Raw genomic sequence first — 27,522 nt, 5'->3', positions numbered from 1 at the left:
CATGATGTAGTGGAGTATACAATCTGTCAGCTGGTCAAGCCAAAAAAGACCTAGTAAAGAAAATAATCATAGTGTCGAAATGTGTTAAGGGTCCAGTAAACGTTAGGGAAAAAGGCACCATAAATGTTAGGACTAAAGATCTGTCACCCAAGCTCTCTACTGCTGCCTGACTCTGCCACCAAACATCCCCAGCATGCCACTGCAGACCTGCACATGCTGGCAGTAAAGATAGCTTCCCCGTGTCTATTTCTTTGCCCCAGATGTACGGTATGTTCTCCTGTTTATTGTTTGATCCAGACAGAGTTTCATCAACTCGGTGTCTGGAACAGTGGGTTTAGGACAGATCGGAGCCTGGACAGCCTTTTTCTGGGTCACTCAGAACAACAGACCATTGCCTTCAACGTCACAGAAGTATGCCAGTGAAAGACATTTATCAAAACATTCCCCTAGAAGGAAGACTTGTTTAGATAACTCAGCAGTCTTCCTTCATGGCGCAGCAGGGATTACATTTATTTATCTAAGAGTTAAACAATGACTCATTTTATGAATACAGTTCTGGGTTCCAATTTGATAAATAAAAGTGGCAAATGAGACATCCATCTCAGCCTTTGAGGCATTTGAGATGTGGAAAGAGGATTTTACTCCTGCAAATCCACCAGATACATCAGCCAGAACAATAAAACCTTTCTCCCTAAGCTACATACCAGTGGGCACAGTAGGGGCATGTGTTGGCAGGTTACTAAGGCACCATGTTTCACAGAAACACATTAGGTTACTAGGGCAGTGCCCGTTTATTTGTGTACAAACAGGCACTACCATTTGAATGTAAGATTTACAGGTGATCCTTTTATCTTTTCTCCCATCCTCTCGTCTGGATGCCATCCCAGAATACACTCCAAATCCCAAAATGCACTCTGCTTAACTAAAGGATGGAGAGAGGTAAGCGAGAGTACATTGAGTTCTGTGTGTGGGACAGGATTATTAATGAGTGCCAACACATATGCATGCATGGACTTATGGGTACACATAAGAAGGGAAGTCTCGTAAATTCAGATATAAACGGATATTAAGGTCTTTAAAAAGGTTTAAAGGTAATAGTGTCATTCAGCCAGCAGATGGCATCCTTTATCCATTTCAAGTATAAAGGTAAGGAGCAAATACTTGAAGCTGGTGAACAATAACTCCTTTGAAGCATAAAAGAGCTAGATTTTAAGTAGAAAATGGCGGAAAAATACAGTCTATTCTGTGCAAGATTCCTTTTTAAGTTAATACAATAAGGTAACCTTGAAACCAGCTGGTGAAGATAGCAGTGCAATTAATTGAAATGAAAAGTCTTTACAGGATAAACACGTTCTGCTGCTCTATTTCCAAGGACACTTCTCGGAGAGTCAATGAATAGGAAAGATATTTACAAAAGCAGTAACAGAAATACTCATACTTTTTTTTTTAAATAGGCAGAGAGCGACATTTTTCTATGCCCGTGGCTGAAGTGTTTGATGGAATACGACATTCAGGCGCAGACCAAACATCCACTTTAAATGTATTTCTTAATGTTGAACTTGAATAAAAAAAACACACTGCTTAGCTGCACCAAACACTGTGAAGTTGGTTAGGTACATAGGTTTAGTGAAGTCAAAATTACATGTCACTAGACAATGTTACATGAGTGATACTAGCACTGCAATACAAAATGTTCCTATGCCGGTCAAGTAGCACCCCAGTGGGTGATAATCTGTATCAGTGAGCCGATGAGATCATACAAAATGATGCAATCCGTGTGTGTGTGTGTGTGTGTGTGTGTGTGTGTGTGTGTGTGTGTGTGTGTGTGTGTGTGTGTGTGTGTGTGTGTGTGTGTGTGTGTGTGTGTGTGTGTGTGTGTGTGTGTCTTGTGTGTGTGTGTGTGTGTGTGTGTGTGTGTGTGTGTGTGTGTGTGTGTGTGTGTGCTCATTTCCTCTGGTCTAGCCTGACTCAAGGGAGAGGAGATGGAAGAAACATCTCTGACCTTAAAGCTGACTCATTAAATGTCACTTTTATTTACCAGTGATTCTCACATATTGAACTCCTACACCTGCTCAACAGACATGGGACATGCTGAGTCATACTTGGCTCATATTGTCCCATTAATCTCCATCATGCTGGATGGGTTGTGATAAGCAGTACGTTGAGAGAATGTTATACTCAAAACAGGACATCTGCTGGTTTCATGAGACTTTTAGTTGAGACTTTTATGCACAATTTGAAAGGAAAACAATTCATCACGAAAATGAAAGCCTAGAGGGTAGTTCTGCTTGTATTGTTTGTTTTATTTGAGCACCAAAAAACCGAAGTTTTTATGTGATGTTATGCCTTTTTAGGACAGATAACAGGGCATTAAGGGAGAGGGAAAACATTAATGATGTGCAACAACGTCCCTGATTGGTTTAATAATAGCTTTAAAAAAAACAACCTCTGCAAGATATGGGTTGAAAACATAATATTCTTGTTTTAATCTCTCACATCGCTTTCCTCTAAACAAAAACCTCAAATCTATATGTTATGCATACAGAAATAAAAGGACCATTACCAAAAAGGGATTAATTGGCTCTACTTTGTGTAGCGTGAAGCTTCTCATGCAGAGAGAAGCAGCAGCTTGATCAGAAACAATGTGGGGAGCTAGTGTTTGAAGAAAGGACCTGTGAACCTCACAGAGAGCAGCTGTAGTTTGCTGTGTAGTTATAGTACTACTGCCTGGTGCTTATCCGCTGTGACCAATTAGAGATAGTTTCCGTCACCGTGAGATCCTGACTAAGGCTTTCCTCGCCAAGAAACAAATGTGCTCAGCTGGGGAGCGTCAGCGAGAGACGACACACACTCAGCACGCGGCAGGGAGAGCTACCTTAATCACGGTGGAAAACACTTTGATGTGACAGATCTCCGGGACCAGAGGGAGGCAGTGGCTTAATCTTTAGAGAAAAGGGTTAATTATTGGGTTACAAATGAGGGCTAGGATTGGTTGCTCATTTGCAATAAAATCAATCTTTAAACTATCTTCCCTACGGAGACACAGGGATAGGAACAATGGGATAGAGAATACACACCAGGTTTTATTTCTATCAAACACATTTGCTGGCAATAATCAGTGATCGTGAGCCATGAGGGGGAGCTATCCAGAGCCGAACGCCAGAGGCAAGCCATGCATCCCCCTCCTCTCATTGTCATCTCTGTTTCCTCAGTGCCTCTGTCCAACAGTAACTGGTGTTATGTTCTGCTCTTTGCTGACTAAATTCTTCGGACTTGCAAAAGACGACCAACACTCAGCAGTCAGCTAGAAATCAAAGCGTTGGTCAGAAGCCTCGTCTGCTTTGTCCCCCGATAAGCTCTTTCTGCTCTCTCTCTCTCTCTCTGCCATCTTTATTACTGCGTTCTTGTTTCAACTCACCTTGACTCGAAACATAGCACTGAGTGAGCGAGGTATCCGATAATGCCGATGTGTAGCTACAAAGATAACCACCTCATTGCCAAGGTGCCTTCTATAGAACTATCCTCTTGTTTCCATAGCGACGATACATAGAGTACATATTAATTTCTCCACAAATAGAGGCGGAGGTCATAGCCTCTGCTTTCTGGCCTGCCTCAGGGGTATTATCTGGTTATATAACAAACCTAAAGGCATACTGCATTAACACTTGGCCGAGAGCAAGCTCCTTTTTAAAATGTTGCAGCTGGGGGTTCATCACAATATGGTCTATTTAAAACAAAACAAGCTCAAAGTAAAATGATATATTTGCAAAATGGTTATTGTGATTATGTATGCATACCACTGAATTATAATCGTCTTACTTTGCTTTGGCATCGGCATCCTCGTGGCCTTGTTTGGACACGTCCTCAAAACCTCCAATCAGGTGCTTGAACGAACTGCAAAACAGAAAGCAAATGTTAAAATATCCAACATATCCTCATAAGAAGATGGTGCAATTTATGGTCAGACAGCCATAAAAACACTGCCAGTAACTATTAAATATTCATTAGTCTGCTTTTAGAGACGAGCCTCTGAAAATCACTGTAAAGATTCTCCAAAGAGGTGTAAAACAGTGTGATAGCAGGCTGGGGATGAGGGTGAATGTTAGAGCCTAAAGGAGAGGCTGTGCATGTTTTATTGAATGAATTATAGAACAGTTTGCTAAGTGTTTTAAAAAAAGTCACTGGCTATTATAATAGTTCAAATGAATACAAATAATTCAAGTTATTAAACTGAAAGAAACAACAGTGTTCTTTTTAGGCCATAAACATGAAATGATATTAAAATGTTCTCACTCCAACTACGCTACGGCTCATCTCTCGCTCAAGTATAGCTTCCCATGCAGAAGTCTCTAAACATCCTGGAAGACAATAAGACAGTTTTCATGCAAGGCTCATTAAGCTGTCAGCCAGACGATGTAATACATCTGCTGCTTTGTCCTGTTGAGACTATAATGCCTGCAAGCTGCGGCTGTTTTGGGGCTGAGCTTTTCTTTAAATGTTTGGCTGCTTACAGGGCTATTGCATGTTGTGAGATGGCGACTTCCTGTCGATTTTTTTTATCCCCATCTCTCTCCAACTGTTTCCATCTCCTTCTTAGTGTCTTGCATTTATCCTCATCTTACCTCCTAAGATGCTCTGTTTAGGTTTGGTGCATTGCACAAACATAAAGAATCATTGACATGCACACAGATGGTTTAGATACTAACAACCTGGAATCTGCACAAATACTGGCTTTGCTGGGACACACACACACACACACACACACACACACACACACACACACACACACACACACACACACACACACACACACACACACACACACACACACACACACACACAATGAGCAGGTTTTGTGGGCTGTGACAGCATTAGCTGTTGTATGCTAGGCAGAGTGAAAGGCAGTGATAATCACCTGAGCTTGGTGACTCACTCACTATCCCCTCTGCTAGTTGAGAGGATGCCTGCCGTGTTCCCTGAGGCTGAGGCTGAGGGAGGCCCTTGGTAAGCTGATACTATCTCCTCCCTATGCCCAATCCATCTGTCTCTCCACTCTCTCCACACAGCTAAATGCTTGAGACAGAGATGCTCATAGACTGTTTCCTTACACACACATATACATACACATGAACGCGGTAATAAAGTGCCAGACCATCAAAGCAATGTGAAGCTGAACATTTGGTAGTGGAAAAAATAGACCTTGTTAGTCATCCCGCCACAAATCTGGCAAAAATCAAAATGTCTTCACTAAAGTTGATGAGGGACTTAAGAAACATGCCATCTTGGCGTCACTTGCGGTTGTTTGTTGTTTTTGTTGGAAGTCTGTGTCTGGCAAACATTTTCATGAATATTAGGTGAGTCCTAAACATAGAAGCTGAATCCATCAGCAGACTTTTTATCACTCCCAAACTTTGTGAGTAGACATTCAAACAATGTACTGTATGGAAGAGGAGAGGGAAGCCTGATCCTGCAGATGCATCATATCCAAACTATTAAGAAAAATATTAATTACTGGTGTAGAAATGTAATATGTAATTGAATATAAATGTGACATATTCATGACGACTGATGTTTTTTTGTTTGAAAATGAATGTAATCTAACTAAATGTGTGCCATGTGAACCAATGCTTAAGAAACAATAGGATTACAATGTAGAACATTGTGTTCTATGGTTAATAACTTTATTAATACAGTATTAATAAAGTTATTAACCATAGAACACAATATATAATACTCACTCTCTATCGATGACTAGACAGGTGACTGCCTCTGCTGCGATGACGTTGGCCGTCCTGACATCCTCCCTGGACACAAAGAGAATAAACACAATCAAGGCAAGTCATTTATATAGCAACTTTCAACACAAGGCAATTCAAAGTGCTTTACAAAAATGAAAGACATTAAGAAAATGGCATTTCAAAACAGTCATTAAAAGCAAAGATGTCAGACACAATCAGACACAATACCAAAATGTACACATTTGTTCCACACTGTGTTGCTGTTATTGAATCACATAATTACAATTTTAAAAGCTTCATCAACGCTGTAAAGATGGAAACAGTCGAACTTTGTTTATGTCTTTCTCAACTCCATTCACTTCATGGCTCAGGCACACAATGAAAACATCACTATTGAAATGCAACACACATCGCTGCCTACTCTTTATTATATTTGACATCAAGTTCATCTTCCTCCGATGATGCTTCTTCAGAGTCGCCGCCCCAACCACACGAGTCCTCTGAGTCTGTATCCCAAGAATCCATCTTTTACTGTACAGATTTCCTTCACACACTCCCTCAGGGCAGGGAAGTCTTTTGTTGTTATATATAAATCTCAAAACCAAGTGTAGACTAAAATATTTTAAAAAGACAGTAAATCCTCAGGGAATGTCCCATAGGCAGATGATTTGCTCCTTCATCTTATTGAAAAAAAAAAAAAGTTCATAGGATAGGAGGATGGATTAATTTAGTATTCCGGTGGGGAGTTAATAGAAGGTTGAAACAAACCCTGCTCTAAATACCAATAGTTGATTCGATTTAATTTAAGTGCTAACACTAGCTGACCAACACTCTAAATGTGTCAGATCGGACATACAGCAACTCTATTACAATGACTATAACTCCTCATGCTATGTCTACTCCCTCTGCCTTCCCTCTAGCAGGCAGACCCCTCCTCATGCACAGACTCACACACATGCACTCTGTATCTTTTTGCTGACCCCTTTAAATAAAGGGCACAGCTGGTGGGGGGAACAACACATTTTCAAAGGTGAGGACTATATTGGAGAGGAGAGGAGAGGCAGGGCTTGTCAGGGGCAAAGGATACTTTAACAGATTACTATTTGGGCCCTCACATACAGTATTTCATTCACCTCTGATAATCTCCTGTGGCCTGCTTCCATGCTCTTAAAACTTAACTCTGGCAAACCCTGCTCCACCTGTTCTTTTGTTTACCCACAACAGCACAGTCAATACCATTTTTATAAGCACACTTAAAGTATTTATATCCAGGTTAATGGGGGGGGAAAGAACAACCAATGTTATTTTGATGTATAGCCACTGGGTTACACCGTGGTTGTAGTCTTGAAAAGCCAGAACTATCTCAACAGCACTGTGTTTACGAGAAGAAGGTCTGGCTCCACATAATATCATGCTTGTATAGTGTTAAAAGAACAATTTTCTGGCTTTTTTTTTCTTTCTTTAAACCCATCAAAATGGTCATGGGGAGCACTAGGCACAGGATGCAAGAACGCTGCCTTTGCAAAATTGATGCAGAGGAGAATGCCGACTGAAATGGGCGAATATTGACAGGCTTAAACCCGCAGTCTACACTCGATTAGTCAGACTACTGTGGTTGTTGCCACTGATTATGTGATCATTCATTTGAGGAACAAGAGTCACGATGAGTGACAGTCAGTGGGAATGAGTTGTCAATAGCTAACATCGCGCGAGAATGAGGTAGGAAGAGAAAATAAGCTTTTGGATATGTGTAGTTCATAAAGGGAAGCATGACACACCCTCATAACATAGGTTTATTTCTTGGATTATTTAAATATTCAGAAGCTGTATAGGGAGCCAACTTGCTCTGTAGAGGGCTGTTGAGGCGCACGCTTGTAGTGTCCCAGCTGTGAATTTGCCAGTGACAATCTGCCAGCTGTAGAGTCACTTTTCAAAAGCTTACTGTCCTACTTTCTACAAAGGTAGTACCTGCCAGTCGAGTAACTTCAACATTTTATTTTTAAATATGTCATTTATTTTATGTATCCATAGACAAAAATGTTTCTTCTCAGTCCAATCCAAATGCTGAGTAGTGCATTTCAGGATCTCCACCATAGTAGTCACAAGTCAATACTTCAAGGTCCAAAAATGTTAGCATCTTTAAACATCTTTTATTCTAACCTTAGTACATTTATGAAGATTATTCATCACATTTATAAATTATTACCCATCAGTTTTCTGAACTGTGATATAGCGACACCTACAATCTGTTCGAGAGTTAATTTGTCTCATAAAAGGAAGAGTAGAGTGGTTGTTTCATTTGCTAACCATGGTGATACAACACAACACAACACTCGAGCTATATTTGAATAGTGGTTACGTTATTATAAATTATCCTTCGGAGACCTCAAGGGTTTCATATTAGAGAGCAGCATGTTACACCTGTCGCCAGCTGCTCCTCTGTGGCTGAGGGAAATAACTTGGTGTGCCACTGCGTTGATAATAGCGATGTTCATGAAACACAATCGCTAGACAATATCTGTCAGAATCATTCATTTACACACTGCTCAGCCTTGCTTATCCTCTGCACTTGTTAATTGCAGCGCAACAAGAAACACATTGGAAAACAGACACACACATTGACAAGCAGAGACTCAGCAAAAGCAGCTGCAAGCTGTTCCTGGAACGTCCTTTGGACTTACACAGGAGGGAGCCTGGGGTGTTGATTTCCAGTTGATAGTTGAAATGAACCTTGTAATTGGACAGTGATCTGGTATCCCGTCAAGGGGGTTAAGAAAATAAGGTCTCGAGGCTGAGAGTGCTACAGTAGCTATGGGGTAAAATAAGGTAAGTGAGGTGGAGACGTCATGCACATACTGTACTGGAAGGTCTGTGTTTGGATCCCCAGCCCCTGTAGTCAACCCATTAAAGTGGACTTCTGCAAGGTACCTTGCCCAGAATTGCTCCCTATGGCATGGCCAACGGTGTCTGAGTGTGTTTCAGTCGGCAGCCTCTGCCTCTGTATGAATGGGGTGAATTCTCACACTTATATGCAAAAGCGCTTTGAGGGTTTCGCAAAGACTGGAAAAGTGCTATATAAATGCAGAAAATGTACTACATAGGAATGCAGTCCATTTACAGCCAATGATTGTAGCTTTAACTGAGAGGCATTCAGGTAGGCCTGGGTAGCTGTGTCACAAGTTGGTATTAGAGCACTTGAGTGCATGATTGTGCCTGTGTTTTTGCAGCTCTTTCCCATTAACTAAAACATTGTGCATTTCACACATAACTGACTACTTTCCAAAGCATACCAGACATGTATGAATATATTTGTCCTACTCTTACCGGCAGCCACTTGCTTTAATAACATTTCCTGATTGGTGCATTTGTGTTTTGTTTTTCCAAGCTCCAACATCCTCATATAAGCTGCTCAACATACCTCAGTCCCTAGCTGAGCTGTTAGAGTAACCAAACACAGTGTCAAACAGATAATGCTGAAAGGTTACCCTCGAGTCTCAGATGTCTGAGCTTTGCCTCAAGAACACTCACTTCGAACAAGAGTTTCTCATATTGATTCTATTTTAGTGGCATTTTGTGGCAGTGTTCCTATTATTTCTGAGTCTGTAGTTGACAAATGAGCCCATTAATGATGCATAGTCTTTGTGAAATTGTTTCTTATTTTGTAAATTCAGGGGTTTAGCTGCTTCTGACTCTGGTTGCTCTGAGTGCTGTTTTCCGCTCTCCCATCCACCCATCCCTATGCCCCCTTGGGTTCCAACACCTAAAATACATTTTTTTCTCCTGTGGGAAAGTCTCATAACTGCACCACAAAACAAAAATCGTGCATGTTTCCAAACTAAAAATGGGCAACATGGGATTCACTTTGGACTAAGTACTTCTCAAGCAGTCTCAAAAAAGCTTCACATCTCTGCTAGTTGTTTTTCTTGCTTTGATGGTAGAGCAGTAGCTGTAAACAATAAATGTATTTAGTCTAAAAATGTATTGTAAGCTTTAAGGTAAAGTAAAAAATACAGAGGATACAGACAGGAACAAACTGTACTATAGATATGTAGCTAAAATATACAGATGGCAGAAGTTTAGGACTTTACTTGTTGAGGATGAGAGATGTGTTTCTACAAAGCCTCATTCAGACTGCTAAAAGGTATAATTCATTTCATTGAGACGATTGTGGTGAACTGTCCAAAATAATTTGTTCAAGCTTACATGTAAGAAGACTCTAGAGTCATGCTATCATCTCTGTTAAACTGAAACAAAAGTTAGGATAAGCATGCTTAAATTACAATATGACTAGTCTGATGTTTACAAGACAACATATTTACTATGTTAATCATCTTAAGTGTGTCTATTTTTGCTCATTAGCTCAAAACACAAAGTACAGATGAGTCTGATGGGCAATGTCATTTTAGGTGTATAGTAACACCCAAAGTTTTTGAAAAATGTAAAAGATGATGTGCCAGATGAAAAGTTACAGGATCCCCAAAGTGAATGCGAAGTGAATTGAGGAGTTACATTAATTGTTGCAACAGATTTCATGGCTATCCATCCAATAATTCCAAAGCCAGGGTATCACTCAAGTCCTTAGGACACATTATCTTAGAACCATGAATGTCTGTGCCAAATGTTAGGGGAATTCATTGTTAGGTTGAAACACAACCACGAATCAGTGAAAGATGCTGTGCAGTGTTGATATCTTCTAAACCTTCTCGGTTGGCTAGTTTGTTCATCTTCTCACTCGTACCTGTGGCAACATGCCCACAGCAACATTGTCTCTAAGGGTGACATTTCAGAGGGCTATTGTTGGTCTGAAAGTGATCTAACACGGACACAAATGACATTGCATTCAGTGACGTCACAGTTGTATTTAATACCAATCTATCATGACTTCCTGGAACATGCCCCCCGGGAGAGGAGGTCACACATTGTCTGTGCTATAGATGGATCTAGTGTACACCTCGACTGGAAGTTCACACTTCACCATGACAAGTAGAATGTGTCATGAGAGATGTTGTAGGTTTATATTTTCCTGGAACATCCACCAACTGCACTGAAGCATGCATTAAGCGCTAACCCTTTAGTAAAAACCATGTAATCTGATATTTCATCAGCTCCTTTTATGTACACACATCACACAACAGCACTCACACAAGCTCGAACAAAACCATTATGGCTAGAAGGAGAACCGACTTTGATTTGTAAAAATGTTGTTCTAATAGATCAAAGGCAACTCCTGGAGATGCACAGAGCAGTGTATGAGTAGTCTATTGAGCCACACAGTTAACTTCTGATTACAAATATAGCCCTGCAGAAGAGCCCTATTATCAAAAGCCTTGGTCCAAGATGGCCAGCCTTTCAAATCATGTAAATGTATGAGACATGCTTGACCATCAAAGGTGTAGTTGAATAGGCTTCACTTGCTCAAGACACTCCAAGACAAAAGGCGAGCAGACAAAAAACATGTTAATAATACTAAGCAGATGCTGAGGTTGGGAGAGCACTTTGTTTTAGTGATGTAGAAAAGATGTGGTTCTCTTGATTAAACAAAGCATGAGATGCTCCTCAAGGTGCTTTGAAGAGCTATTCAAAACTGCACACTATTATTAAGGGAAACACTTCAAATGTATTAATGTAACTATATTGATACATTTAAGGATTTAATTATTTATCATGCGTGTATGTGCATATCAAAAAATTATCCTTCTTCCTTTTAAGTTGCACTAAAGTAGCACTCGTTTTAAGAAATCATTTCCGGGAACATTCTTATAGCACGACACATAAGTAGCACAGCTGTTCCATCCATTATAAATTAGGGTGCTGTCATTCATCAAACAGCACGTTTTCTACGTCTCATTAGTGTAAAAGGATCAGATTTCTATTTGGAACAACCTGCTCCTCCCACTGCCAAGAGATCAAGCTTCCTGTGCCTCACATGTTCTGCATGCATATTAATGCTCAGTCATCTTTTATATTCTATTGGTCATTAGCTTCAACATATGGGGAGACCCAACCATCTGTGAAAGTCCAGCTGTCGCCTGAACATCACATCTAGCATCCTGAGTCCTCCTTTTGAAAGTAAAAACAAGGATTTATGGTGTGTTTTGACAACAAAAAGGTGTCATTTATTTCCGCAGGACACTGCTTTGAATTAATTAACGTATCTTGGCATTCTAAAGTGTATACCATTTGTTTGTGTATGTGCTTTTGTCAAGAGCTTTACCCAGTTTTTACATTCAGTGACCACAAGATGGCGACATCTCCATTTCTGATGTTGACACTGTTGGCTATATGCTTGCAAGCATTCAAACGATCTCTCGTGAGAGCCTATGTTCTCTGTTTCTACCTGAGCCCTTACAGACATAACACACTTTTGTATCTCTTCCCTGCCTCTATTCAAATGACACATTGTTCAGGGAGGTGTACAGTCATGACAGCTAAGTGAGAATCCCTTTAGGACACTGGGCTTTGATGCTGTAAGCCATACAAAATATCTTTGAACACTGAAGTGTTCTTTCAGTGAAAGTATTTGAACACTGTGAACTGAATGTTAGCCAAAGCCGTGTCATCTGATCCCTACAGTATGCCCTACAGTGTGGTTACTCCAAACAAACTCCCCTCAGTACATTGTTGAATACCCAAATGTAAAATGGTTGGACACACAGATCTTTAGGACAAAGCAGACTAATCTCGATGCATTCAAGCCAAACAAACATTCCAACGCTTGAGCCTTGTGGCCTTCATCGTACATCTTCACATATTTTCCTGGCACAGCCTTTAATATTATATAATATGTTTGTAATACTGAGGACTACTCATGCTTGGCTTATATCTGCATATCACATCTTTATCTGTATTCTCATCAGCCAAATATTCATAAAAGAGTGTGCAACTCCATTAGTCAAGGACAGTATGAAGATATCCTTGATATCACAAAGCTTGGCAACCAAGACAGGAAGTAGGAGGAAAAGACAAAAGATTCTTAAGAGGCATATAGATAAAATTGTATAAATGAAATTAATCTCCAACTGTGAGGCCAATGTACGACTGTCAAGCTCCAAATCCACTCAAATTAATAACTGATTCCCTGTAGTTTCTGTGTGATATAGCTGTTTGCAAAGACAGGCTGTGAATTGGTGGGATAAGAGGGGTCTCCATTGTCAGTTGAAAATAAACATTTTACAATGAAATGAAATTATTTTGATTCGGACTTAAATATAGCTTAATATAGAGGAGTATGCCTAAGTTGTCTGTGCCCTCATTTGTGTTTTCTGCAAAGGTGGTTTGAGGTCAAATAACTGCATTTTTAGATATTCTCAACGTCTACATGTGACATAGAAATATGATTCCATAACCAATCAGTTAAAAATGTGTGCTGCTTAAAATTTATCTCAACATATTTCCGTTCCTGAAAAAATTGAATCTGATAAAAAAAAACATCTGGATGCATATGACTTTCTGATGACATCAGATTTTCTATGATTCAGTAAAAGATTGAGTCAAATCTCAAAAATGTGTCTGCAACAGCTACAATAAATCAGGCCAGAAGTTGTGTTATGTGTGTCTGGCATTAAGCATTTCCAAACACTTAACATGTCATCTCGCCTTTCATAGTGAGTTGCTGAAAAAAAAGGGACAGACAAGATCTGGAGGCTGATTGATAGAAAATTACAAAGGAAAGATGCACGTTTAGTACAAGGGAGAGGATATTAGAGAAAGGTTTGCGAAAGAAAATTAGAAGGGAAGCGGGTGACAGCGAATGAGACGGAAACAGTGGAAGAACAGAGGATTTAAATTGGAAGAGGCAGTGTTATTAGGAACAATCTTACCCTTGCAATGCTTTCTCTCCAAACCAGTCTCCTTTCCCCAGGCTGCGCAGGTAGACAGGCTCTCCATTGGGCACGTCTTCCCTGGTCACATTAACCTGGTGAAAGGAGGGAAATGCAAGTGGAGGAGAGTTAAACAGAAGAATAGCGTGACAAGGTGGAAGATGGGAAAATAGTAAAGAAAGACGTTGTTATGTGTAACAGTGTAGAGACGTATGGGAGAGGACATTTAATTTACACATCATTCCAAAAGAAAGTGACATGAATGCAATCTATCAAGATGGTCAGGTATTTACACAATTACAGTCAGTGAAGAGTAGCTGGTGTGACAGAAGTCTTTGTGCCTCAGTAGTCTGTTACAAGTAGGTGACGGCCATCTCTGCAAGGAACTGGGACGAGTGCTGACCACTTCATTAGCCAGACGACATGTGAGTGATGGCACTGTGCTATGGCGATAGACTTTACAAATCAAAGGGATGACATTTGCGTCGATTTTTGGAGGAAGTGAATGGAGACGGTTTTCTAATGAAGGACTTTGTCTTCATCCATTTGTCAGTTCTGCACAGGTGAAGCAGCGTGACCACTTTGTCCATAATGTAATGGTGCCAACACTTAAGTGACAGCATAATCATTCATCTAATCTAATGTGATCATGTATTATCCAGGGGGAAACGCTGAAGAAAGAGAAGCAGAGGGACTTATAGGATAAAGGGCAGAGTGTGTGTTGTTAGATGCCAACATTTGTTGGAATGTCCTCTAGACAGAGCATTCCATCCGTTGTCTAGATGGAGACAAAGTGAGAGATGTTGACAAATCTAAGTTTAAAGCATTGATAAGGTCAGAAGAGTGTGTGTCTGTCTGTCTGTCTGTCTGTCTGTCTGTCTGTCTGTCTGTCTGTGTGTGTGTGTGTGTGTGTGTGTGTGTTTCTGATGTAGTTTGAGCCGACCTTGTGGGTGGGTTGGATCTATTCAATGGATGATAAAAAAGACTGGAAATATGTTGTATCTTCATCCTTTCTACAATGACATCCTGGGTAATTTGTTAGAAAATACTGTGAAATTTGTCTCATTCACTGGGAAGTAGGGGGGAATTTGATGTATGTATGTATTCAATCAATCTTCAAGCAACACTGTGTCCTACAACATTATTTTCTAACTAAACTTCATTACCGAGTATGTTTCCAAGGATAAATGGTATTGAAGTGGCAATACAATTACTAAATCTTCTTCTGGGTGAAAGTCTTCTGTTTTCTTTGACCCATCCAGGCACACCATCATCTTTCATACGCAGACTTTGATTATAAATGTATTTGAGATGACCTCTAACACTGATAATTATGTTGTCTACACATAAACATAATGATGTAGAGGAAGAAGGGGTAGTGGAGGGTGTGCGAGAAAAACATAAGAATGGAAGGAGAAACAGAAAAAGGCTTTAGAAAACGTTGAGGGAGACATATGAAAAGGAAGAGAAGCAGCACCAAAAAACATGATAAGCACATGAAAGCACATCGAATTTGTTAATGCTGTACTGGACTTCTTGTCATCTGTTCTCGGCGTGAAAGCCAGTGTGGAGACGGAGGTGAAATTAAAGCGACTCCATTGTCCTTTCTAGATACTCCCAGAGCATCTGCAAGAGATGCTGACAGAGACAGCTTCTCCTCTATCTCAAGATGATTGATGGCAGCCAACTTCTACCCCAAATACTACCACTTTGCTTGAAATATAGGTATATTTTGTCAGTTTTGCCCTCCATTTTGTAGTGTGAGGATTTTTTTGATGGTCGGCTGGATGCATTGCTCACCTTTCCCTTACTGATGATGAAGAAGGTGTCTCCTCTGGCCCCCTGTCTGATGATGTATTCTCCATCTCCATAATGCGTCTGTCAAAAGAGGAGACCAGATAAAAGAAAAGTTATTCAGGCAGAATATGACATTTTGTCTTCTTTCTCACATTGGGAGTAGGCCTCTCTCATCAGACCCTAAAAGTACTTTTCAAAGGAAGCAAGACTGAATTGGGTGCTGTTAGATGAAATACATTAGGAGACTTTTTATTAGTTATAGCACACTGTTTGCAAGCTGTGCAGGGTGTTTTTCTGCCTTCTACGCTTGGATTGGTCCTGTGACCTTCAACATGAATCAGCAAGCGAATAAAATAGGTGAAATATGAAAGCTACCACATTCAATCTGAAGGAAAATAAAACCTCCTTTCCAAGATTTAAGTTATAATATCCAACCATCCATCTTTAATACAAAGTAAGGCAGTTCAGGGTCGGTGCTGCCAATCCATAGGCATACGCCTAACCTCTGTACTGGTCTGCAGTCGAACACAAGGCCAGCAAATATAGATAAAACAACCTTTTCTTCACAGCAAAATACACAATATGATGTGTTTCCTGTTTGATCCTAAGTAGCCTCTTACGTTGCCAGTTTTCTATTCTCACAATATTTCACATGTGTGTGATTCATGTGTCTCAACTCAAAAGCTTGTTGTTAATAGTAGGTTGTAGTTGTGAACAGGTTTACTATTTAAATAATGAAGCCCTTTTCTTAGACATGTCCTCAAAGAGAGGAACAAATGTGCCGTTCTAATCAAAAATCAATCAAAGACCAAAATGATCTATTATAGTAGAGGACAAGACAAAGGACAGCATGATGGATTAAGTCATCATGACCCAGCACCACGCACCTTTAGGACCTCTATGAGTACGGTACATGGAACCAATATTTATTTATTTTTAAATAGAAGAAACTTTGGATGGACCATCTTCAGTACATCCCATTGATTGGTTGATTGTGGAATAATGGCAATCATCAGTCAATTAATTTAATAAATACAAATACAATCCACTAATATGTCCCTCGGCTAACAGTGCAAACACATTAATCAAGAGAGCATGTATTAGCAAGCTTGAATGCCAAGCAAAACATTTAATTTTCACAGGATGGACATTGTGTATATTCTCTCAGCTCACTGAAAGGCCATCCCTGTACCAAGCTTAAAAGATAATTGCATTAATTTGTTTAATTGCTGGAAAATAGATTGCACTCTGATTAAAGACCATTTCATCGCAGTGATGTGAACATTTTATGATAACACTCACTAGAAGTGTACCATATATCGCCCCACAGACTTATTTTGACATGCTGTCAAATATATTTTCAGATTAGTTATTATACAAGACAGATATTCCAAAATCTATGAGAACGCTTTTTAGCGCTTACATTACTCACAGTTTCCTTTAGCCATGTTTCCCCCTGTGTTACACTTTCCCGCTCACACTGTTTGGCTGTGGGTGGCTTAAAGCCTCCCTCCAATGTACTTTCCCACAACCTCTTTCTTTTTCTTGATGGCGTTATCCTTCTCTGTAGAGGTTGTTATTTCTCAGCTCATTTTCCTTTTCTTGAATGTCCTGCCCTGCAACACCACATCAGCCTCGTCCTGCTGAGTTGAACTGCTTATCTTGAGTGATGGGTCAACCTGCTGAGCTTTTTAGCGGTGTAGGTCTTTGCCTTATCCTCAGTTTTATCTTAACCAACTTATAGGAAAACCTCCATGCTGCGACAGCAATTGTAACACAGCACGCTTAGTAGCTACTACAATTAATTTAATTGACCATGGTATAAATACAACATTATGGTTCAAGTCACAAACACTGTGCTATGGTATTGACAATTATAAACCGTCATGGAGAATGACACGGCAGTATAATAGTCAAACCATATAACTATGTTCATGCAGTATATTGTGCTATAGTGCAATATTGTGTATACATATCAGTGTACAAATGAATCAAAGGGTATTTTTTTATGTAGGATAACCTTGGTTCTGTATTTCTTTGGATTAAGCATGACATAAGCCTAAATAAAACCTTGGTTGCTCCTGTAAATTATCATTATTATACACTTCAGTGTCATTGGCTGATATAACAGTTTTATAATGGTGTTTTAATTGTGCTGTACTCAAGAGACAATTATGAGTGGATAGCTGCAATGTCAGGTCAAGTGCCCTGGCTCATGGCCCAAATCACAAATGTAATGCCAAGTGAGGCTGATTACCTGAGACCTACTACCTGCGATTTGATTGGCTATTTGCCAAGAGTGGATTTCGTAATTGGCTGGCGTTTGTCAGTTGATTACATTTTTTTTTTTAAAGGCAGATACTACAGTCACCATGAATGAACGATGTGGATTATCTTTTACAGAAGTCAAAGCACTAATTTAAGATTAAATACCTCAGTGTATGTCCACTATTCGCCAGCTATAGTTATAAACCAACCCGTGGTAAAATACTTTGATTTAACGAGGAGTTCTCAAACGGAAAAAATGGCTCACAGCTAGCTTGTCAGAGTGCACGGTTTTAGCTTCCGGTTTTGTAATTGTTCAGAGGTGATTGAACCTGGTGAAGAATAGTTTTCGGGATCCCAAGCATCTTTGTAAGAGGATAACCTAACTTGAAAGCCACATTACAGCGTGGTGATGTTGGTTTTGTTCGGCAGAGCAAACATGGCTACCCTAACTGAAAAGCAACGCAGGAAAGTGGGCGATAGAGCTGCAGAACCTAACATGAGACAGGTAACATCATGAGCTCAGTCTGATTAACATTAGTTTTGTATTAAACACAGGTTGAATTGTGTGGGGAATGGCGCATTATAACAAGTTGTATATACTTTTTGGTTTTGCGTCTCAGCAAAGTGTATTATCCACTTAAAACACGTCAGTCGCGTTGAAGTTAGTTTTATGTTGGATATTAGACAGACATCCACTCTAAAACCGAGTAGCATGTAGCTGCAGCCCAGGAGACTGCAGTTTCAGGACCGCAGTCCTGGGACCGCACTCCTAGGACCCTAGTTATATGTTGGATATTAGGCACGCACGCACCCTATCTTTACTAATTTCACAGTCAGAGGACATGTCGCATATCCAAGCCCTCGCACTTAACCACAGGATTTCACTCAGGAATCATCAAATAGATATCGTTTGAATGACTCTTAAATGTTTTTAATACCCCGTGCTAACTTGCCAAGTAACAATGATGCTTAAAAAAAAGACAGTACATGTGACATATCAACATCTAGTGACCCAGTGTCATGTTGCTTCACTGGACAAGTAAGACAGATATTTCTATTGAAGTTTACTAAGGTTTCTATTTCAAATGCGTATGAAATTATTTTGTGGAAAAGCCTCTTACCTCTTCTCTTAGCTTTCATGGTATGTGACATAATGATTCAATGCAACATTGTATTACAACAGTGGATGTGTAGGATGCTTCTCTTTGTATTGGATCTTCGTGTTTCAATAAATAAAATGCTGTTTTTAATAAGATACATGTATATTAAGGCGGACTAAAATACAATAAAAAGAGGCGTGTGCTACATGTAGTTAAACTATTCTGCATTGATGTGGAATCCAAGGGTCGCTGGCTTGCCTAATGCAATTCACCGCAGCGCAGTTAGAAAATTGGACTTTGTGGTCATTTTTCATGCTTTCCTGTCAGTCAAGGACTTATTCCTTACATCAGGTATGACAACTCAACTAATGAGACTCTGAATTTGCTGCCTTCTCTTTTTTCTGTTTAATTGTTTCTGAAGTAACTAATTACAGCTTTGAAAATTGTCTTTGTGCTCGTTCTTAAAGTAATTATAGTCAGTAAATTGAGGGGGTGGCTGCAATTGTTTTTGTTCTCATTAAAGAACTAAGGGATGTTTTAAACTAAAACAAATCATTTGCTTTTTTTACAGGATACACTACTTGAAAATATAGTTCAAAACCATGGTAAAAATGTAATGGTCCTCAGTTGATAATAACATTTGTTTGATTAAATGTACTTTATCTTTTCATAAAATCTAAAAGATCTGGAACTAATTCATCTTAGCTACATAAATGAATGCAAATGTACACTCGGTGTCATTGAATAACAAAAGCAGCCAGAAGCCTTATTTGAAGTCTGGATGTTAGCAGCACACAAGTGTAAACGTGTTTGCATAACTAAATTATGCTGGAAAAAACATCAAACAGAGTGGTGTGCAGATGGGTAGAGATGTGTTATTGAGACACAAAATGTCCACTGGCATCTACACTTAATACCTTCCTGTTTACACTGAGATCATTCATTGCAATTAATGGAAGTAATGATCCATGTTATATTTTAATACATTATTTAAACTTGCACTCATTTAACATTAATACCTTCCTGTTTACACTGGGATCATGTATTGCAATTAATGGAAGTAATGATCCATGATCTATTTTAATACATTATTTAAACTTGTACTCATTTAAGTTTAGACTCTTATTTTGTTTTTACTTGCATTTAATTTTCCTTTTTTATATGTATTTATAGTTATTGTTTGTTCAATGTTTTTTATTCCCAACAACTTCCTCTCTGTAAATGTTATGAAGTTGATAAATAAGGAATGGAACTCGAACAGTGTCACCAGCGTGAAGAAAACAGTTAGAGAGACGTACAAATGATTTTGCATGCCTCCATTTCGTCCATTTATGTCAACTGCATATCAAAGCAACACAAGCTGTAGTGTAGAGTTTCAGGAGTATATTATCTGCCTTGCAGTCAGCCATTGGTTTACATTAAAATAATGGTACTGTGAAATTAGTTTGTTCACTTTGAAACAATTAACTACTGAAGGTAGGTTGCCGTGCTGACATTTAACAGGCACCCTGCATCATTAACTGAAATCAATTACGCTGTGCCTCACTTTGCTTACATTGTTTGGCGCCCTTCGAAAGCTGAAATGGTTACATAAATTCAGACTCTCCTGAACTGTTCATGAAATTAACTTTCAGTTAGTAGTTGGTGCATTAATTCAACATCACCACACTGAGCTAAAACAAAAATAAAAACTAAGTAACAACAACTCTTAAATCCCACAATGCACACTTTCACGTTCCATCCTCTCTTCATTCTCCCTTCTGGCTCCCCTCCTGACTACATCAAAAGGACGTTAATGTATAGAAACCTCTTAAGATGTGTGGAGTAGGCCTGTGACATCTGATTTTTCAGGCTTAACAACAAGGCACTTACCTCCTCTAGGATATCAGCAAGCTTGCTCAGAATGTCTTCCTGCAGGTCGTGGAATGTAGGAACGCTGTAGAAAAAAAGAAAGAAAAAGCAGTGTTGATATCAGCGAAGTATCTGTCGAGGCTTTAAAAAGAGTTTACCAGAAAGACCAGACCTTTATGTCACGATCCCAATGTTATGTCACGTTTTTAGTTTAGTCTGTCTTGTTTTGGGTGTTATTTTGTAATTCTGTTCTCCCTGTCTCTTGTCTTCCTTCCTGTGTTTTTCCTCCTGTGTCTGATTGTCTAATTGTGTTCACCTGTTGCCCTTGTGTTTCTACCTCCCCTGCCCAGCTGTTTCTTGTCCTGCGATTACCCCTCTCTGTATTTAGTCTTGTCTTTTCCTGTGTTCCCCTGTCGGTTCATTGTTTGTCTCTCCTGTCTCCCTCCTTGTTGGTCATGGTCAGTTTTGTGTGTTTATGCTACCTTGTGCTATCTATGTTTTCGATTCATGCCATGTTTTTGTTTATCAGCTTTTAAATAAAGCTCGATTTTATTTCTAGACCTTTTACCTTTTTTGTAGTCTGCATTTGGGTCCTACCTTTTCCGCGATCTTAACAGTGATCTTAACACTTTAATGTGCGGTGAACATATGCACATAAACACAGGCAACAGGAACACATAAAAATCAATATTATGTTATGGGAGCTGGGCTGTATATTGCATTACAGTATATACATATTAATATTTCAGGATGGAGTGTGCTACGTGTCTAGTTACACGGCAGGAAAGCTGGTCCTTTGGTTGAATATGCCAGTATGAGGCCCTAATGTTTGTTTTCCGTTGGCCTCCCGGCATCCTCAATGAATGCTATCTGCCTGTTATCAAGCTTACTAAATAAAACTGGCCCAATGTTTATGAAGGACGAGAGAAAATAACCCCTGTTGGCGAACAAAGGACTTATCTCACCATATCATCTTTCTCTCTCAGTGTTTCTCCATCTCCCTCTTTCCCCTCATTTTCCATGCTTTATTACAGTAATCTGAACCATTTCGTCTTGCCCCCCAACCCGGGCCCTAGCTGCTGTGTTGATCCTCGTGTTGTTGCTTCTAGTTAATCAGCTAGGCAGTGAACAGATGACCCCACTCTACATGAAACATATGGAGTTACAATCCCTTGAGCTGTGAAGCTGTTGACACAAACAATAAGCGTCTGTTGCAGTTCATTTACATTTAACATATTAACTGTGTTACAGGAAATTAATTCATTATAATAGGCCAATGGGAAAGTGTGGTTTCACTAATGCAGGGTTGTTGATCATTTGAAACGTTCTAACATCAAATAAACCTCCTTACTGTTTGAACGTGAGTAAAGTACGGGACAACCTTTAATAAATTCTGTCGCGATTTTCCAATCACCTGAAAAAAGCTGTGAGAAATTGGCACTTCTTTGGTGAAGTGTTTTGTCTTGATTAATGCATTTCTATGATCGTTCTTCTGAGCTCTTCACAAATCATCGGGCAGATGGCTTTGTTATTTCATGCCGTATAGCGAGACTTTTATCTAAAGTGGAAGGAGGCAGATGGTTGAGTAAAAGCCCACCAACCCTTAAACAAATAAATTGCAGCAATATGTGTTTTGCAAACCTAGGCGATGTTTGTCAGTTCATTACACACCATCGTGTAGTATCTCCTCCTGGAGCAATGTGAGTAATATCAAATACATGCTTGGAAGAGGCAATAAAACAAGCTATTCACAAGCACACTTACTTCCTGTATGTTATTCCATGTGGGATTTGTCTGTCAGTATTTCATTTGTGTTCCTACACAACTTGTGAGAGCAAATATGTTCATTCACAGCAGTTTGGGAGGAAGACTCTGAAGGACCTGAATGTGTTTGCTCTTAAACTCAAATTAATCACATCTTTCTCTGTATTAGATATGCTTCTTGGCAACAAAACATTATTATGTGCTTATTGTGGATTAAAAGATTATGCTTTAAATATATAATCTCCCCCCCAAATCACAAATGTAATGCCAAGTGAGGCTGATTACCTGAGACCTACTACCTGCGATTTGATTGGCNTTATTAACTTAAACCAACTTTGATACCTATCTTTGTTTCTGTAGTTTGTTTGTTTCCAACAAAAAGTAGATACTGCCGGGGACAGTTTCAACCGGGGACAGGCCAATACAAACGGGGACTGTCCCCGGAAAACGGGGACGTCTGGTCACCCTAAGCTAAAGACGAGATGCGTTTTTTTTGTCAGATGAGCAAATGTTAAAAGGCATTTTTAGTTTTTATCCACCTAGGCTAGCAGTTGCTAAGCTAGGTTAAACTCTGGAACTGTGTATACGTGCAACACAAATGTTTTATTAGGTGATTGAGAACTTTACCGGGGTTGTCTGGCTTCCTCCATAGAAGGTGACTTGGTGCCATGTTGTAATAAAGGCCCAGGTGGCTGTAAACGCGGGCATCTTTTTAAAGTATCTCCGAATATCTTGTGTAGCCCTTTCCAGTATTTCCGGCTCAGTGGTCTCTCGGTAGTACACATCTCCTCGGATGCCGTTGTGCACATCGGCCCAAAGTGGAGCAATGAAGGATCTGCTGTCGCTCAGAGGGAAAGCCTCCGGTGTGAACTGGCTAACCTGCACGTTGAAGGAGATCACACCATTGTTGTTGATCTGTGGACAGAAAAAAAACAGTGTTTCAGCTACATTGCAAATACGTTGTTCAAATCTAACTTTATAACAAGAGCTAGGGTCAAGACTTACATAGATGATACGGTATGGTGCATTGAAGAAAACGAAATTAGTGCTTAAAGTAATTTCAGGAGAACTCCCATCATCCATCTTTGGGGTTTCTAGATCCCTGTGGTTGGGTCCATATGGATACAGGATTTCCCGAGTACGAGCTACAAAAGAAAGATAAGGCATAAGGGCTCATTGAAATGACGTTTCTCCACCCTAGAAGACAAAGACATTGACTCATACCTCCTGACTGCACAAAGATGCTGAAGAGGTGGATCAGAATGACTGGGCAGCCTGGCCTGACCATTCTTTAAAAAAAACAGAAGAAAAGAGTGGGTTAATTTGCTTATTATGTTACCACTTCCTGAACAAGAGTAACAGTCGCATGAGTCATAGGACAACTTCTCATAAACGAGGCCGTTAAAAAAGGTCGATAGGAGGGAGAACCATGAAACCAACGTCACTGTTCCTTCTTTAAGATCAGGCTCCCAGGTCTCCCCTGAGGACCCTTGAAAAGACCCTTTTATGCATGCCAGAACAATGTGTCAGGATCACATTTGCCTTACGGTCCCAGGTGAGCCGGTGGACTACGGGACTCTCTGTGCTTCGGCTCCCTGCAGCTGACCGACCTGGCCCTCGGTGCTCCGGTGTCTCAGTGTGTGAAGCCGCGAGAATGCTCAGGACCTCATTACCACTTCTGTTTGGGAGCCATCCATGCCTTGTGTGGCTGGAGGGAGAGGAGCGAATATACTCTAATGGCTTTAAGTGAGCAGGTTTGAGTTGCCGTGCAGTGGTCCTTAGGGGCTGTTCAGTGGTTTGGCAAGCTTCCCATTTATCCAAAGTGATTTACAAGTACATTTGGTACTGTTAGAAATTAAAATCAATGTATTGATGGTATAATGTAGCTTAAACATACCGTCAGTTTAAATGCTGTTTTATACTGAAAAAAAGAGAAATTCTCGTGCACAACCAGTTGTTAAGCTTTTATTCTGAAAAGTCTTCATCTCCGGTTAGCATTTAGCATGTGGCTAATATACCATTTCCTATAGACGTGAATTTAGTAGCGAAATGACATGGAGTGATGCAAACCGAAACCTACTGATTCAACACTACAACTATAGACGTCGAGATATCATTAATGCTGAATATTAAATGAAGGTACAGTTTATTTGAATACGTTATTGTTTACAGACGTGGGTAGCATGTGACAACATCCGGAACTCCCCGGAAACCAAAATGCCGTGAAGTATTTCCAGTATTTTTAAAGTATGAATTACAGCCGTAAAATTGCAATAAATGAAAAGTGATGAAAGAGAATATGAGGAGAAGAGGCGTGTTTAAGTATATATTGAATGTACGATGTCTGAATCCTCCGTTATGAGCAACATGGAAGATCGGAGGAGGGAATACCCCCTACAACGCCAACCGGCAGATGATCGAGGAGCCACCAGGGGGTATTTAACAGCTGAAAGTGTGTTTCTCTGGCTCTCTTTTTCACCCCTGACCCCCGAGAACACAGCTGTTTTTCTCACTTAACATCTTCTGCTTGTAACATTACCAGCGCCTTTTTTAATTAAAGTAACCATTTCAACCTTCTCAGAGACTCCATTAGTCTCCTTTTTTAAAGCTTCTCTCCTGGACGCGAGAATAACGAACACAGTTATCACAGGATAACATTAGATAAGTTACAATTCGATGCAACAACAATACAATGGAATCTAGACAAATTGGCCTCCACTTTGCTTAAAAAGTGGAGGCCATATTCCCACTTATTATCAGGTCTCTGTTGGTTTGCATCAATGTGATGTTTATCCTGTGTTTACCGTTTGTTCAGTATAAGCAGTAAACACTTGTTGCATAAATGTAGAGTCTGCATGGCTGTTGATCGCCTCACTGGAAAAAAACAATCAACACTGCCCAATCATTTGAAAACGTTCACAGACATCCTTCAATCTTTCTAGTAGGGCCTACTGCCTTGGGTATTATGTGCATCCAAAAGGTTGTGGAGCTAATGGTTGGCAACCCACGAGCATTAAGACATTCATCTGCGCCCTCACTACAGGATAACTAGCTCCCTGAGTCTCACCGCAATTTAGTCAAGCCTCCAAATAATACGTTTACCTACCGCGGTGAGCTGCAGGCTCCCTCCATATCTTATTTCCCAGTGCACCACACTCCCACACGCCAAAACACTCCATTGCACTCTGCATAGCGGTAGAATACGTCTAACCTCCCACTCTTGTTACTTTGGGGTCAAATTAGAAGGTTACTCTAATAATTTCTCTCAAGACCTATCTCCATTTATTTGTGCCTTCAGTTTACATCGAGGGTAATCACACCTAAATATATGAATTTTTCATTGGATAAGATATAACAAGATCCAGATATAGTCCAACGTAAAAACAAACAAACAATAATGCCTTAACGCCCTAAAATATTATGGAAGCTGTATGGACTCTGGTATTATTGTTTCAATCTACCGGGCTGACAGTGTTTCACAACGTATATTTTTACAGTTTTTGTTAGTGTGTTACGATTGCTTACTGTTATATTTGTGTGTATGTAATGTGTGAGTGCACACAATCTGGGTATTGTACCTATCTGAGTTAACTAACAGGAGGTTAAAAAAGAACATAAAAGAACAACTTGCGATCTGTACCACACATCCAGTAGCGGCTGTAGAGAAAGAGATTGTCAACAGTGACGGTGACAATTTAAGAGATGATTAGACATGATTTCAACTGTAACAATGTGCCTATGAAAATAAGTCAGTGCACTACCTGGAGAAGATATTTTCAAGGTGTTGTTAGAAACTATATCTACAGGCTATATCTATATTTATATCAAACAAGTAAGTCTTTTCATTTACCATCTGTTTATGTGTATATCTGTGTGTATCTGATATCTGTGCGCGCTTGTACCGGATGCATGCATAACTGTGTATACATACATCAGTTTGTGTATACATTTTTATGACATGCTGTGTGTTTTGGGGTTCCTGCTCCAAGAAAGTGTCTCTAACTAAAATAAGTGTCAGGCTTTGAAATGAGGGCATTTCCTCTGTGGTTTGGCCCTATTTTAAAGTGCTGCAAAACTCTTGGACTGTACTGTAGAGGAACAATTGTGTTGTGTGTGCGACTAAACAGTCATAATGTGTGTTTATATGTACAGGAAATCCTGGAGTTTATGAGTTGTTGTGTTACCACTGGTATACATTTTGTGTATGTGTGTTCATAGAGCCAAAAGGCATGCAGAAAAACAGGAATCGACCCCCCGATCTGAAAGGTCAACGCGGATATGCCTTAAACTTTAATTCTCTTTAACATCCAGCAGAGGGCGACTCAACTGGTTGCAAAAATCGGTCAATTTTTTATAGAAGTCTAGAAAACGACCTTACTTCTTATTTGACTTTTTATTTCATTACAATTGTGCAGACATGCCTTTGGTCTCAATTGCTAGTTGGTTTAGTTGGTTTGTGTGTAAGTCAATGGGCATCGGATTTATTAAGTGTATAGAATCGGATATACACTGCAGGCCCAGATCGAAGAAAACAATAATTGTATGATGATAAATAAATACCACATTGTTAGCTTTTAACTCTGAAAAAGTGTCACACTGGGATGATGGGAAAGACAAAAAATCTAACAGACAAAATACCAAGTAGACTAAGTCTTCTCTGACAAATGTTCTTCTAATATTACTACTTGTCCCTGTTGCCACAAAGCTCCTGGGAGATCTCCAGATTTGTTTTGGGGTCAGACTGGAGTCTTTCTTTTCATTACTCTGACAGTGTATTGTATGAAGTCGAAATGAAAGCATTTCTTGCAAAAGATAATGAACTGGGAAAACCCCAAAGCTATTCTAAAAAGTATTGCAATAAACTGCCCTTGACATAAAAGAAGCACTGAATATTTATTTTATAGTTGCCCCTACGACCCAGTTTCTTCTAAGAAATTGGGCTGAATGTAGAAATGCAATGACATCTAGGTGCGGGTTATAGGTTCACTGCTCTGATGAAAACCAGCAAAGCCAGGAAAAAAGTCAGCTCTTCAGATCAGAGATATATTTCAAGGTGAAATATATTCTGATCAAAAGTGAGGACTTCAGAAAAAGAGCGGTTGAGTCAGAAAACCCTGAAAAAGACAAGAGAAAGGAATTTCGAAAGACCCAGGCCTCGAATCAATCACCAGTCCGGTGTACAAC

At 39.7% G+C, this 27,522-nt stretch overlaps 1 protein-coding gene across 1 annotated transcript in view; it reads right to left on the bottom strand.

Annotated features, from left to right (window-relative positions):
• The window catches only part of LOC104955830 (cGMP-dependent protein kinase 1-like), a 29,966-nt gene extending 6,014 nt beyond the window's left edge, over positions 1–23,952 (bottom strand). Inside the window, exons 1-9 of the mRNA XM_010783222.1 lie at positions 23,886–23,952; positions 23,563–23,627; positions 23,344–23,483; positions 22,961–23,253; positions 20,596–20,659; positions 15,359–15,436; positions 13,559–13,653; positions 5,739–5,804; positions 3,820–3,894 (exon numbers count right to left, since the gene is read on the bottom strand). Coding sequence (XP_010781524.1) covers positions 3,820–3,894; positions 5,739–5,804; positions 13,559–13,653; positions 15,359–15,436; positions 20,596–20,659; positions 22,961–23,253; positions 23,344–23,483; positions 23,563–23,626 — 875 coding nt within the window. The 5' untranslated portion in view covers position 23,627; positions 23,886–23,952. The remainder of the gene's footprint in view (positions 1–3,819; positions 3,895–5,738; positions 5,805–13,558; positions 13,654–15,358; positions 15,437–20,595; positions 20,660–22,960; positions 23,254–23,343; positions 23,484–23,562; positions 23,628–23,885) is intronic.
• Between the last annotated feature and the right edge of the window lie 3,570 nt (positions 23,953–27,522).

This window comes from Notothenia coriiceps, unplaced genomic scaffold, assembly GCF_000735185.1.
Source record: "Notothenia coriiceps isolate Sejong01 unplaced genomic scaffold, NC01 NC01_scaffold00024830, whole genome shotgun sequence".
Lineage (NCBI taxonomy): Eukaryota > Metazoa > Chordata > Actinopteri > Perciformes > Nototheniidae > Notothenia > Notothenia coriiceps.
This window is presented reverse-complemented; position numbering and strand designations above follow the sequence as displayed.